At 46.9% G+C, this 13,638-nt stretch overlaps 1 protein-coding gene across 1 annotated transcript; it reads right to left on the bottom strand.

Annotated features, from left to right (window-relative positions):
• Positions 1–414: 414 nt before the first annotated feature.
• LOC123602243 (interstitial collagenase-like) lies at positions 415–3,641 on the bottom strand. The gene is given in 7 exon segments (XM_045486598.1): positions 415–545; positions 924–1,079; positions 2,077–2,100; positions 2,103–2,201; positions 2,641–2,786; positions 2,880–3,124; positions 3,543–3,641. Coding segments are annotated over 7 exon segments (891 nt in total). The 3' UTR covers positions 415–423.
• Positions 3,642–13,638: the final 9,997 nt, after the last annotated feature.

Raw genomic sequence — 13,638 nt, forward strand, 5'->3', positions numbered from 1 at the left:
CATGCAAATGCACTACTATGAAAATGACCAATTAAAATATATTGCTAAAGAAACAGAGACCGTTCAACAAAAATGTCAGAACAACTTAAAAGCCTATCAGTATTAATGGTGATTTTTTCTTTCTTTCTTCAAGTCTTTCTTTCTTTCTTTCTTTCTTTCTTTCTTTCTTTCTTTCTCTCTTTTAGATTTTTTAATGTTTATTTATTTTTGAGAGAGAAAGAGAGAGAGAGCGAGCATGGGTGGAAGAGGGGCTGAGAGAGAGAGAGGGAGACACAGAATCCGAAGCAGGTTCCAGGCTCCGAGCTGTCAGCACAGAGCCCGACATGGGGCTCAAACCCATGAGCCGTGAGATCATGACCTGAGCTGAAGTCCGATGCTTAACTGACTGAGCCACCCAGGAGCCCCTCTTTTTTTCTTTCTTTTTTACATGTTTTTAAAGAAGAATGATTCTCCACAAATTTTGGCGACAGCATCAAATGTTAACTTGCTATCACAGGCTCGTGGGATTGGCGGTTCTTTCGGCTGGATGGGATTTGTGGAAGGTCCTAAAAAATAAATAGAAGTTCTGAAGTAAGTTAAGTTGGCATATTATGTTAACACAAAAACATTTAGAATGAAGCCTCTATTTTTATTATTTTAGAGAGACAGAGGGCGAGCGAGCGAAAGCGCAAGCAGGGAGGGGCGGAGAGAGAGAGAGAATCCCAAGCAGGCTCTACACTCATCACAGAGCCCAACCCAGGGCTTGATCTCACCACCCTGAGATCATGACCTGAGCCACAATCAAGAGTCAGATGCTCAACTGACTGAGCCATCCAGTTGCCCCACAGAATGAAGGCTCTTTCTTAAAGGACGCAGCTGAAAGCTGTTTATTTGAAACCCACATCTAGACCCCTAATTGTCCAGCATTTTTACTTTGTGCCCACCATAGATGGCCTGGATGGCTTCGATGTCCTTCGGAGACAGCAGGGCATCACCATAGTGGATGTATCTGGGGAACATCAAAGAGCTGATGTCATCACTATGGAGTAGTCCAAGGGAATGGCCCAACTCATGTGCCGCCACATAATACAAGATGTAGTCTAAAAAGACCAACAGAACATGTTTGCAATTACTGGAATGCAATTTTGAGGAACCCAAGAGGGAAATATAAACATCCAAACCTCAGAAGCTTTATTTTTGACTTTCTTTGTGCAGATTTGGTGTGTAGCTGGTGGTATGTCTGTGTGGGGTATACGTGCGTGTGTACATTTCGTCAAAGAAAGAAGAGTGTCTTAATTTTAGGTGGGCTGAGGAAAGTCTGAATTTCTGAGATTGGACTAGTATAATTCCCGGAAGAAACTCAACTGACAAAGAAAAATCCCACTGATTAATAACTATCATAAAATAAGGTAGAAAGTGTTATATTCTAGAGGAATAATAGGATTCTATTGACATTTATTATTGTTTTCTGCTCATAAATCTTATATTATCTTCTATGTCTACTTCTGAAAATTTAGATAATGTAGGAAAGCACCAAGAAAAATTCCCCCAAATCACTTTACCAAAAATAACCATTTGGGTATGTAATAATATATGTGACAGTGTGATTTAAAACATCCTAGCAACATTTTTAGAGTAACGTACTTTTGTGGGTAAAATGGTATCACTTGCAGAAATAATATTCCCTTATTTTAAATAAATGAGACCAGGGGTGCCTGGGTGGCTCAGTTGGTTAAGCGTCCGACTTCGGCTCAGGTCACGATCTCACGGTCCATGAGTTCGAGCCCCGCATCGGGCTCTGTGCTGATGGCTCAGAGCCTGGAACCTGCTTCAGATTCTGTGTCTCCTTCTCTCTCTGCCCCATCCCCACTCATGCTCTGTCTCTCTCTGTCTTAAAAGTAAATAAAACATTAAAAAAAAATAAATGAGATCAAGGAGTTACCATTGGCTTTCTAAGCAATTATAGTTTTGATAAAAGCTTATGTTTACTAAAGTATTTAAGGCTGATCACAAAGCTGGCCCACTTGACTAAAGGCATTCTTGTAGAGAAGACACTGACCCACAAAAGCAGGAAATAGGAAGAATGTGTGGACTGACTTCTGAAGTCATCGGTCCATGTTTTTCCTCATCAAAACGAACATCTCCTCCCATGCCCCTTCCTGGCGGGAACACATGAGCAAGTGGGCTTCTGATTCTGCCAGAGTCGGACTTATCACCATGATCTGTGAAGAACAGGACAGCAGGGGTGGATCCCCGTTATGTCTGGCTTCCCCGGGAAAGGTGAGGGCGGTGACAAAGAGCCCAAAGCTATTCTTAAAAATAATAATAATAATAATGTTTATTTATTTGAGAGACAGAGTATGAGTGGGGATGGGACAGAGAGAGAGGGAGACACAGAATCCGAAACAGGCTCCAGGCTCCGAGCTATCAGCACAGAGCCCGACGCGGGGCTCGAACTCACGGACAGTGAGATCATGACCTGAGCCGAGGTTGGATGCTCAACCGACTGAGCCACCCAGGTGCCCCCCAAAGCTATTCTTGATCTTTGAAGCTTCCTTTCTTTGGCCCATGAAATCAACACCCCTCCACCCCCAGTGGAGAAGGCCTGCGAGCATCAGGAGGTAAAGTCCAGAATGGATTTGGGAGATAAAAAAGGCTTACCTCCCCCAAAGGATAGCATTATGTGTGCCTGACCCTCAGAGAACTTGGTGAAGGTCAGGACGGAGGCATTACTCCAGAGTTGAAAGGCTTTCTCAATGGCACGGTCCACCACTGCTCTTGGCAGATCTGGTGTGTAATTTTCAATCCTTCACGTGAAATAAAACAGAGCCATGTCAGACCTCCTCTGTCATGGCTCTGATGGGGAATAGAGTCCTCGCTCTGGTGCCCGTTCTGGTTACCTGTAGGTCAGGTCTGTGTGTTCCCATCGAGGGTTCCCCTCAGTGAGGACATAGGGAGCCACGTCGGGCACCCCACACCTGGCCTGCTTCATCACGTGCAGGGTCTCAGCATCTGGCCGCCCGGTCACCTTCAGCCCAAAGAATTTCTGCATTTGCTTCAGCTTCTCAACCACTAAACCGCTGTTTCTCTGCCTTCCAGATTTGTTGGTTCCAGTCTTCAAGTTGTAGTACTTTTGTAGGTATTTCTGATAAGGAGGCAAATATCGAAACACGAAACGTGAAACCTTTCTCATTTACTTCCGGAAAATCTTCAGGATTTCACTGTGGGGATAGAGAAGTTCTTTTGTCTTGAAGATTTCGGGCAAAGAGGGGGGAACAAACCTGTCTGCATCTGTGATGATTTCATAGCCTTTATGAGGCTTACCAATAAATAATAACACTGTGAAGTCCGTGTTAAGGTAGTCAGGACTCTCTCTCTCTCTCTCTCTGTTTCCCTCTATCTTCCAAAGAAATGTCTACAGATGTGTAAAGACATGTTTTGTTTGGTTATGAGGGAACCTGTTTCAGAGAAAGTAGTTACCCCAGAATGAATCCCAGACTTGCTTGAGCTTCTAGACCTTGACCTTGGAAACGTTAGGATGGTATGTGGGAATCAGCATTTACCTGCACCATCGTGGCATCTCGCTCTCGTGTTTCAGCAGATGCTGTGAAGACGTGAACCCCCACGCCCCAGAGCAGCAGCAGCAGGGGAAGGCTGGGCATGCTGACCTAGGTTGTCCTTCTCTGCTGAAGACCTCCGACGCCCCCCACCTCCTGCTGCTCCAGGGTGTTCGCCTTAGGGCTCCCCCTTTTGTAGGGTCCTTGCAGCCCCAGAAAAACAAAGGCTAGCTGATTCACATCTGCCCAGAAGAGCCGCATCCTCTTGATTTGCAACGGGTGGGCTCAACCTTCAAAAATCGTGACTTCAAGCGGGGTAACCTTTCATCTTTCCTTTGTCTTTACAATCTTGTGATTGTGATCAAACAGGACATCGACAGAGACACACTCTCCCCCCCCCCCCCCCCCACAGTTCTCTTATTGATTCCTTTGCAAGGACAGTTTGCAGTCACTCCCGCCGTGGCCCCTTCGGAGAGGACCCGCAAGTGTGGACTGGGCGAAGGACCTGAAGATCACAGGTTCAATTTTCTGCAAAAACACTTCCCTGGATGATGAGATTCAGTGTGTTTTACTCTCCTTGGGAGGAATAATTTTTTAAGAGATGCCAGTGAGAGTGCGAGTGGCTGCTGAGTGGGTGTTTCGAGGGAAGGTCACTTCGCTTCCGCGCTGTCTCCATGCTTTATTCGTGTGTGGCCAGAAACGTCTCCTCGCGGGTGTGCCTTATGAAATAATCCGGAAGGTGTTCCGAGTTACGGCACACCCTTGATGAGGGCGCCGCCCTCACACGAGCCGACCTTCTCTAGCAGGTGCGGCTCTTCTGAAGAAGAGCCTCGGCGGGGACGAGCCAGGACCTCACCTGTCTGCCCCCGCGTGGAGGTTTGAGATGTATGGGGATGCCCGGGGCATCTCTGTGGGTTCTTAGTCATGCTGCAATCCAGACTATGACTTCCCTAATGTGTGTTGATTTCCTGCCTTCAGATCCCTTTTCTGTGAATCAGGTTCTGATTATGAAACAGATTATGTTCCGTTTTGCTGAATTTGCCTCAATTTGGACAGAGGAATTTTCACATGATGCATTGTTGTTTTATTTGTCTAGGTTACTCATGCCTCTGTCCTAATTTACTATGAGGCCAACTAGTTTGATCTATTGCTTTTCGTCAATTAGTCAACTCTTGGTCAAATGCGCGCTGGATGAAAAGTACCACACGTAACGTCCGCGGAGCTTCGTGCCTTTTACAACGTGAGCTTAACTTCGTCTTCGCCACACTTCTATAGAGCGCTTAGGGTGGATATCATTAGTTCCACCTGATAGATGAGGAAGCTAGCTCCTCACAAAAATTAAGGGGACAGGCCTGAGGTTGCAAAGCCACCACATGGCTGGGGAGGATCTGCAACCCAGGTCTTTTGAACACAAAACAGGCAACCAAGCTCGAAGTACATATCAGCGAACGATGCAGACATCTTGGCTTTTGAATGAGTTACTGAGAGAAGACAGAAAGATAGTTGGATGGATAGTTAGGTAGATAGATAGATAGGTCATTATTAAATATTGATTCACAGGGCCTCCAACCAAACCATGATGTTATATTATTTAATTTTATTGACACAGACCTAGAAGTATGCTTTGTATTCTATGACTAGTGAAAACTGACTGGTTTTACTTTTGTTCTCCCACACAGATGACTGAAAGGTCAAGTCTCTTTGGAGCACATTATATCAGCCTAAAGTCGAGTGTTTGGCCCAGAATTTGCTCAACGCACGATGCTGGCAGGTAGTGTCTACGCTTTGAGGGAACCCACCTAGTGTACTCCTAATCGAGGCTCGTGATGTCAACAAGCCCACAGGAGCAAAGGCAGACCATAAAGCACAATATTCGAAAATTGAAATGTCTCCCAAATCAGGGCACATGGTTTCCCTCACGTGGGCGCCGCAGTCCTGCAGAGAGATGTCAGCGATTCACCTGTTACTTCAGCTCATGCTGCGTGGCTTTTTACCAAGATCCTAGACGATATCTGTACAATGACGAGGGAGGACAATCCCTCCCCAAACATCTACAGGTGACAAGGAATTGGCACTTAGATGACCCTCCTCGGGGTGACACATACCTGAGATTTAGGACCAGAATGAATGGATTTCTAAGTCAGTGTTCTTTCTGGTTTTCGTGGTTTGCTCCCTAGAGTGACAACCTGGGGTCTGAAGACAGTCGCGCATGGGTGAGGGGGGAGGTGGCCCTTGGATTCCTTCCAAGCAGCACGTTTGATGAAGCCCAGCTGAGAGTCGGCGGGCTGGGGTTTGAATCCCAACTCCATCCCTTGTAAACCGAGCACAAGGACCATCTTCTTAACGTCTATGATGCTCAGTTATAAACAAGGAAATTATAATGCTTCTCCGTCCAGGTTATTAAAAGCGAACTTATATTAATGAATCCTCCCTCGGTTGTACTGATGAAATTGTGATAATTATTATTTCCCTGGTAGATTTCCCCTAACATCAGGAATTACAAAGGCGAAGTGTTGCTCACCAAGCATCTCTCTGACATCAAAAGAGAGAGTACAAACTAAAGTAGTGAAAACACAGGACAAGTTTGACACAACCCTTAAGTGATTGAGACCTTAAGTAGCTTCACTGAAAATCTGAATAATTTCGTGGTCATGGGTTCATGGGATGTTGGATGGAAGGCAGCCCTTTACAGGGAAAGGATTGATTTCACTTAACATCATCCTCTCTAGCTACATCCACATCGCTGCAGACGGCAAGATGGCCAAGTAATATTCCATTGCGTACACACCGCATCTTCTTTATCCATTCATCAGTCGATGGACACGCAGGTTGCTTCCACAGTTTGGCTGTTGTTGACGGTGCTGCTGTAAACAGTAGGGTGCGTGTAACCCTACTTACTGCTTTTGTACTTTTGGGGTAAATAGCCAGTAGTGTAATTCCTGGATCATAGGGTATTTGTAGTTGTAACTTTTTGAGGAGCCTTCATACTGTTTACCGCGGTGGCTGTGCCAGTTTGCATTCCCATCAGTAGTGCACAACTGTACTCAAATAAAAATAAACCGGAAGGATTAAGATTTTGGTGAGAGGCAGAGAGGAGTGTGAACCCTGACTGTCTTCTCTACTGGGCATGCAGAACGTGGCTGGTGGATTTTCCTGTGAAGCCTGCCTCCTTTGCAGGAGAACAGAGACAAGAATAATAATATCTCCCTAAAAGGTTTTCGGGAGAGTCCCGCTCACTAATGTGTGTGATGTGTAGGCATCAGTTCTTGTCACACTGAGATACATTGCTCAGTGAGTACTGATGGTTTCTTTTTTTAGAATGGAAAGATATCTGGTAAAAAAAACAACCCAATTAAACCTCCTTACATGACAGAAGGGAAAACTGAGATCTGGAAGCGATTCAAGGGATGGGTGAGATTGTCCAAGGTGGATTTCAGCCCCTTAAAGGAGGTGTGACCCTGAAACAAATTGTTTCTGCAGTGAGACAAAACAAAGACAAAATACTTTCAGCTGTATCCACATTATAGACTCTGCATTGAATCGTCTCCTTTAGGACTTCGGGAGCCTCGCCCAAGAAACAGCCGTGTGGTCACGTGTTCCTTCATCATCACCATCATCACCACAAGTGGAACGCAATACTAGGAATACTTTCCAAAATAACATGCTTCCAAGAGAGATAAACTGTGCCTTGAGTCACGTATCTTACATAAGCAAGCCTGTGGCTTAGCTAATGACAGCGCAATGCCGCCCCTCGAATCTTTTCAGGAAAGCTTACTGATACAATCATTTACAAATCAGGTTCAGGTATCAACTGATCTATCTCTTATCAAGTCCAGACTCCAGGGAAGACTCTCCCCCAGACAGCTGTGTGCTCTACTGACTTTTCAGGGATCGAGTTTGCACGAATCCTTAAGTATCTGTGTGGCAGATAAACAAGGGCCTTCAGTTTTTAGCATTCCAGCTCTCCTCCACCCCAGCCTTTGAGAGATCGGGTCTGTGTCCTTGATCTTGAATCCGGATGAATTCCGTGGGGGCTTTGGCCATCAGAATAACACAGAAATGGTGCAGTGCCGTAAGAGATTGGTAGCCTTTGGTTTTTGTCTGAGAACACTTGCTTTTGGAGCCCTGAGCGTCCGTGTACAAGATGTGTCTTTGCTGAGGTCACGTGCCCTGAGGGAGCCCAGCCCAGCCAGAGAGGCTGCAGGGGTGGGATCTGGTAACTTCCGCCCTTCCAGGCAGGCACCGGACAAGCGATGGAAGACGCGTGCAATGACCCCAGCCCGAGTAATCATCTGAGTAGAACCACGTATGAGCCTAAGCAAGGAGTAGGGAGCTGCAAGTCAACCCACACAACCATGAGGGATCGTCGTTTTAAGCTCCTAAGGTTTAGAGTGTGTTTATTTTTTTATTATTATTTTTAATGTTTATTTATTTTTGAGAGAGAGAGAGAGAGAGAGAGCATGAGCAGGGGAGGGGCAGAGAGAGAGAGGGAGACACAGAATTGGAAGCAGGCTCCAGGCTCTGAGCTGTCAGCACAGAGCCCGACGCGGGGCTCGAACCCACGAGCCTTCGAGCTGTGAGATCATGACCTGAGCCGAAGTCGGCTGCCCAACTGACTGAGCCACCCAGGCTAGAGTGTGTTTATTTGTATACAACAACAAATAACCAGATGATCTCCCTTGATCACGTCTTTCAGAGGACAGGCCAGTCCTTCCCCTGCACACTTACCAAAATAGTGTGTGGGGGATTGAAGAAATGGAACAGGCTGTGCGTCCTAGCTGAGCACCTTCTTTTTCAGCTTAAGTTTCGCTTGTTTGAAAAAATGGGTTTGATGCTGTGATTAAATGATTATTGAATGAACAAACGAATGAGTGTGGTAAATGAATCCTAGAAAACAAAAGGTAAAGCCAGACATGAACTCTGTGGGAACTTTTAACTCAATTGTTTCATATATTGAATAAAATCTCAGGCTCTTAATTATAAGTTGACAAGTTGAATGCTTCAAACATTTATGTCCACAATGCGCATCAAAAGGGCCTACTCTTTTCTGGACTCTAACCAAACATCTTCCGAGTCCTCTCACACCTCTATGCCATTCCTCATGCTGTTCCCTGCACTTGGAACGCCCCTCCCCCTCAGATCTGTAGCCTGACAACTCCCCGTCTCTACTGTAAGCTGCAGCATTATTTCCTTTGGACCCATTTCTGCATTCACTCAACAATCAGGTATTGACCATCTGCTTCATGCCAATCCTTGTGCCCTTGAGTAGGTTAGAGTAGTAAATAATTCAAGAAGGTTGCAGCCTGATGTGGGATAAATTTGAGGCAAGAAGTTACAGTGGAACATGAGAAGTATTTTAGGAGCCCCTGGGCACGATGTGTGTAACACACGTGGGAGAACAGAGCTGAGCCGTGGAGAACAAGGGAGAGAGGCGTGGGGACAGCCTTTGTGATGTGTTTGAGCTTCTGTTTATGTTTTTTTTTTTTTAATTTTTTTTTTCAACGTTTATTTATTTTTGGGACAGAGAGAGACAGAGCATGAACGGGGGAGGGGCAGAGAGAGAGGGAGACACAGAATCGGAAACAGGCTCCAGGCTCCGAGCCATCAGCCCAGAGCCTGACGCGGGGCTCGAACCCACGGACCGCGAGATCGTGACCTGGCTGAAGTCGGACGCTTAACCGACTGCGCCACCCAGGCGCCCCTGTTTATGTTTTGTTTTTAATCAAGTTTATGTTGTTTATGTTTTTAATCAAGTCTGTCACATTGCACGAAAGAGGGTTTATTGTCAGTCAGTAGAAGACTTGCACGGCACCCAGTGATAAGCACTTAGAAGAAGGGGTAGAAAGGGAGAGTGAGTTCCCCATCACTTCTTCCAGCTCGTTCCCCAACTCTCCCCGTTCCAGTCGCCAGGGCCCCGCTCTCTCTATCAGAATATTTGCCCTGGTGTTAGCAAGGAGGGGTCTGGAAGATCCAACTGTGACAATTCAGTCAGGTGCATGGGTAGTTTCCAGACCCGGTTTTCAAGAGTCTGAACACCGGCTACACCCGGGAAGTGCTTTCGGCAGGAGAGTCCGAGGTCCCCCTGTCCGTGATACATCTCTTCACTTGCAAACCGTAGGTCAGGGCCGCTCCAAATGTTCTTTGTGCCCGTGAACTGTTGGTCACCCTCCTGTCGTTAAACACAGGAAAGGAGAACGAGTGTCTGAAGTTCTCGCGGTTCGACAGTGAGTTATGTCTATTGAATCAAGTAGTTTAAAAACTGAGCCCTCTTCAAATCTTTGGCATTTCACTTTCCTACTAATTCCTTTTCAATGCATGTTTACAAAAACATTGGTGTGTAATTTGTTGAAAGTTTAAGAAACTGGTCCTTTACTGCAGGTATTGTAAGAAGCACCGCTTCAGAGTGTGAGGTCCTAACGCCTCCCCAGACTCTCCTTGCTCCCTACCTGGGCCACCACCCTTCCCCTTGGCTCCTAAATCCTTGCTCTTTGGTTTTCCATGTGGATGTTTCTTCCTCTCGGTGACCTGCAGTGACCCTTCAGTATTGGATATTGGGATGGAGCCCCTTCTAGGTGATTCCACAGCTCCATGGGTTTCCCCCATCATGGCTGGGGTGCTTGGTACCAGATCAGCCAGACCGCTCGCTTCTCCATCCACAACGTAGAGCCTTGTCTGCAGTGCTCTGTGCCCTGTGTCCCTGGTGTGGCACCCACTTGGAGAGCGATCAAGGCCGGCTTCGTAGGTGGACCAGCCCCACTCTCTCTGTTCCTGGTACGTGAGGCATAAAGACCTCGTGCCAGGTTTTCTGTCTCCCCTCAGGGCTGGGGTGACACTGCTCCCCAGGCTGCTCTCCCCTCTCCGACCCCCAGGTTACTTTGTAGGTGGCCTGGCCCCAGTGTAACTTCCTCACGTGGTCCTACACGATGTCATCCCAACCCTTTCCTTCTCCACTCACGGTGCCTCTCCTTCTCTCCACCAGTTCAGACTTCTTTTTCTTTGGTCTGCTCATGACCGGATCACCTTTGTGCATTTCAAATACTGTTCACACGTTCTGGATCTCCACCATGTCACCTTTTCTTTTCTCTCTCTCGCTGTCTTCCCTTGTCTGTTTCACTGTCTCTCATCTCTCTCCCTCCCTCTCTCTCTGTTTTACTCTGACTCTGCTATTTCTCTCTACATGTGTATTTAACACATGTACCCTCATAATTCTCAATTGCAAGACAGGGACATTATAACTCAAATGCATCAAACTCGTCATCATTCATAATTTCCTTAATGACTGAAAATGCAGTGTGATAGTGCTGCCTGATGTCTGATCAGGGGGTGAGTAAAAAATGCAGGAAGAAAAAGACAAAGATACCCCAAATCAAACAAGGGCATCATTGACCAATTTTCCCTACTTCAAAAATTTGCCTTGAAGCTCCCCTTAGACACAGTCACGTCTGTCTATGTCAAGGGTATTGTGAGCTCCGAAAGGGGGTAAGACATTTCTGCCTCCAGACCTTCTTTAGCAGAACTGGATTTTGGTCTGAGTTCTCTGGATAATTGCTATGTGCCTGTAACCCCACCTACAATCATGCGCCGTGTTAGATATGTATTGCTGCTTTTAAACTTACCACAAACTTGGTGGATTAGAACATTATTTATTTTAGTTTGTTATTTTAGTTTCTGTGGTCGTGGCGTAGCGGGGTTCATAAAATCCCAAGGCATTGGCTGGATTGCATTCTCTTCTGGAGATGGGGGAGAATCTACTCCCAAGCTTACTCAGGTTGTATTCACTTCCTTTCTCTGCCATCTCATCGCCCCATCCTATGGCCATGTCTTGACGAGTTCCAGCCCGTTCACAACCCCAACATTCCTTGGTCTCCTCAAAGCTTTCCTGCAGACGAGGGCATCCTTTTTCCAATTGCCTGGACCAAAACTGGCCAGAGGTCAGTCAGTAACCTCCGATGCGCCTCTCTCTGGGAATCCTTGCCAGCTGAACATCAGTGCTGGACTCTGGCCGACGGGGTTCCTAATTGATTGCCACCCGGCTTTCCTGGTACCGCTTGCCTACAGCTGCGCTGCCCAGCCATCCTCTTGCTGCCGGTGTCTCCACCACAACTTGAAACCTCACGCGCTTGACTAGGTTATGACCCGCCTCGGTTTGATTCCCCTTTGGGATGTGTGTTTTTTGCCCTGGACTGAATCTCCTCATCGGCACCTGCAGGAGCTGTATCTCACTCTAAGAGAGTGGTTATGCTTAAACTGATTTCAAGACTGCGCGAATCTCCGTCAGAAGTTAATATTGCGTGGGAGGATAGCATGGACGAGGTGGAAGACGGTCCAGGCCACGAGGGATGGTCAGTGTTGTGCAAGTAGAGATGGGGAGAGGGTTGAGAATCAGGGCAGCGTGAGCACAGCATGCAGTTAGACAATTACGAAGGCTGAACAACATCTCCCGCGTGGCCTCCTCCCATCCCATCTGCCACTCTCCGGCTGACGCCCTTTATTTTGCTCTCTCTACACATGGCACATGAAGAATCCAGACGGCACGGCAACTGAGGGAATGTGGCCTGTGAGTCGGAGAAGAAGATTCCAAGATGAATATGTAAGAAGAAGGCGGTGGGGCACCTGGGTGTCTCAGTGGGTTAAGTGTGACACGCTTGATTTCAGCTCAGGTCATGATCTCACCGGAACAGTCCCCGTGTCGGGCTCTGCGTTGACAGTGGCCAGCCTGCTTGGGATTCTCTCTCCCCCCCTCTCTCCTTGCCCCTCCCTTGCTCATGCTCTCTCTCTCAATAAATAAATAAATAAATAAATAAATAAAGTTAAAAAAAAAAAGAAGTTTGCGCTGTTATCTGAACAGCGCGAGGCAGAAGAAGGAACAAGCCTGGGAAGGCCACATGTGTTAAGGGAACAGCAGAACCATAGGAGTCAAGTCTCTCCTGTCTCCCAAGAATCTAAAGGGTTCCACACATGGCACAAAGGGCCATGAGCCCAACACTTGTCTGCCAGTTCTGAGGGTGAGTCAGAATCTTGTTTTGTCTCAGGGCTAACTGTCCTCCCCTGTTTTGATCTGCTGAGGTCTACACAATCAGGAACACCCTGATTACGTAAAGATAACGTTAACTTTAGCTTTGATGGAGACAAAGCTAAACTAGTGTGGGTTGACTTGAGGTCTCTGATCTAGCCTCAAGAAGAGCAAGACGTTTGACCCACAGACGTCTGGAGTAGGATTTCGGTGAGACTGTTGACTAGCTGTGGATCACGGGAAAGTCTATCCTCCAGAGCCTGATTCCTGCAATAGTTAGACATTACTGTTTACTATCATTTTTATGAAGCCTGAATGGATTGCACAAATAAAGCACCTTATATGGGGCCTGTAGATTGAAAGTCCACTTTTTCCTTACCCCTCAACCAAAAAAAGGCATCCATTAGCCTGGAAGCATAAGAGAAAACAGCTTCAGCAGATTTTTCTTTGCCAAAACCTCCCCGAGATTGTGCCCACTTCCCACTTTCTCACTTCATATCATTCTCAGTGGAAAACGTCAACGTTGTCATCTCTACATCAAGTGTGCCCTCATTTGCTCGCTGGCTGCGGCACGATGAGTTTGGGACTGAGCACCCCCACCTTCACAAGTCTGAGCCAGTCCTGGGTGTGGGGTCCTCTCTCCTTCCCACAGTGGTGGACGTAGCGTGGCCCATGAGGCACAGTTCACAGATGGTATGGACAGAGATAACGGATGGAGGAAAGATAAAGCCAGTGGCTTTTGGGCCCCACGAGAGAATCCGGCCTGAAGGATACAGCTGTTATTCTGAGCGTGGAGCCCAAACAGTAGCGGACACAACTCTTACACTACAACTGGAGATGGCCCTAAGACCTGCCAATCCATCTACACTCGAACCATCCTGGGACACCGCAGCCACACTGCATGGAGTAAGTGGCACAGAACAGAGGCATGGATGACGGGAGCGGTGCTGACGTCTGGGAAAGACAACTGGGGAAGCTGGAGGGAGAAAAACTTTATACTCAATAAATATGCTTTCTTCTTTGGACTTTGGTCCATTGTACTTCTAGTTCAGAGTCTAATGTGAAATACTTGAAGAAAAAATGTAAATG

The sequence above is a fragment of the Leopardus geoffroyi genome, chromosome D1 (genome assembly GCF_018350155.1).
Source record: "Leopardus geoffroyi isolate Oge1 chromosome D1, O.geoffroyi_Oge1_pat1.0, whole genome shotgun sequence".
NCBI classification, from domain to species: Eukaryota; Metazoa; Chordata; class Mammalia; order Carnivora; family Felidae; genus Leopardus; species Leopardus geoffroyi.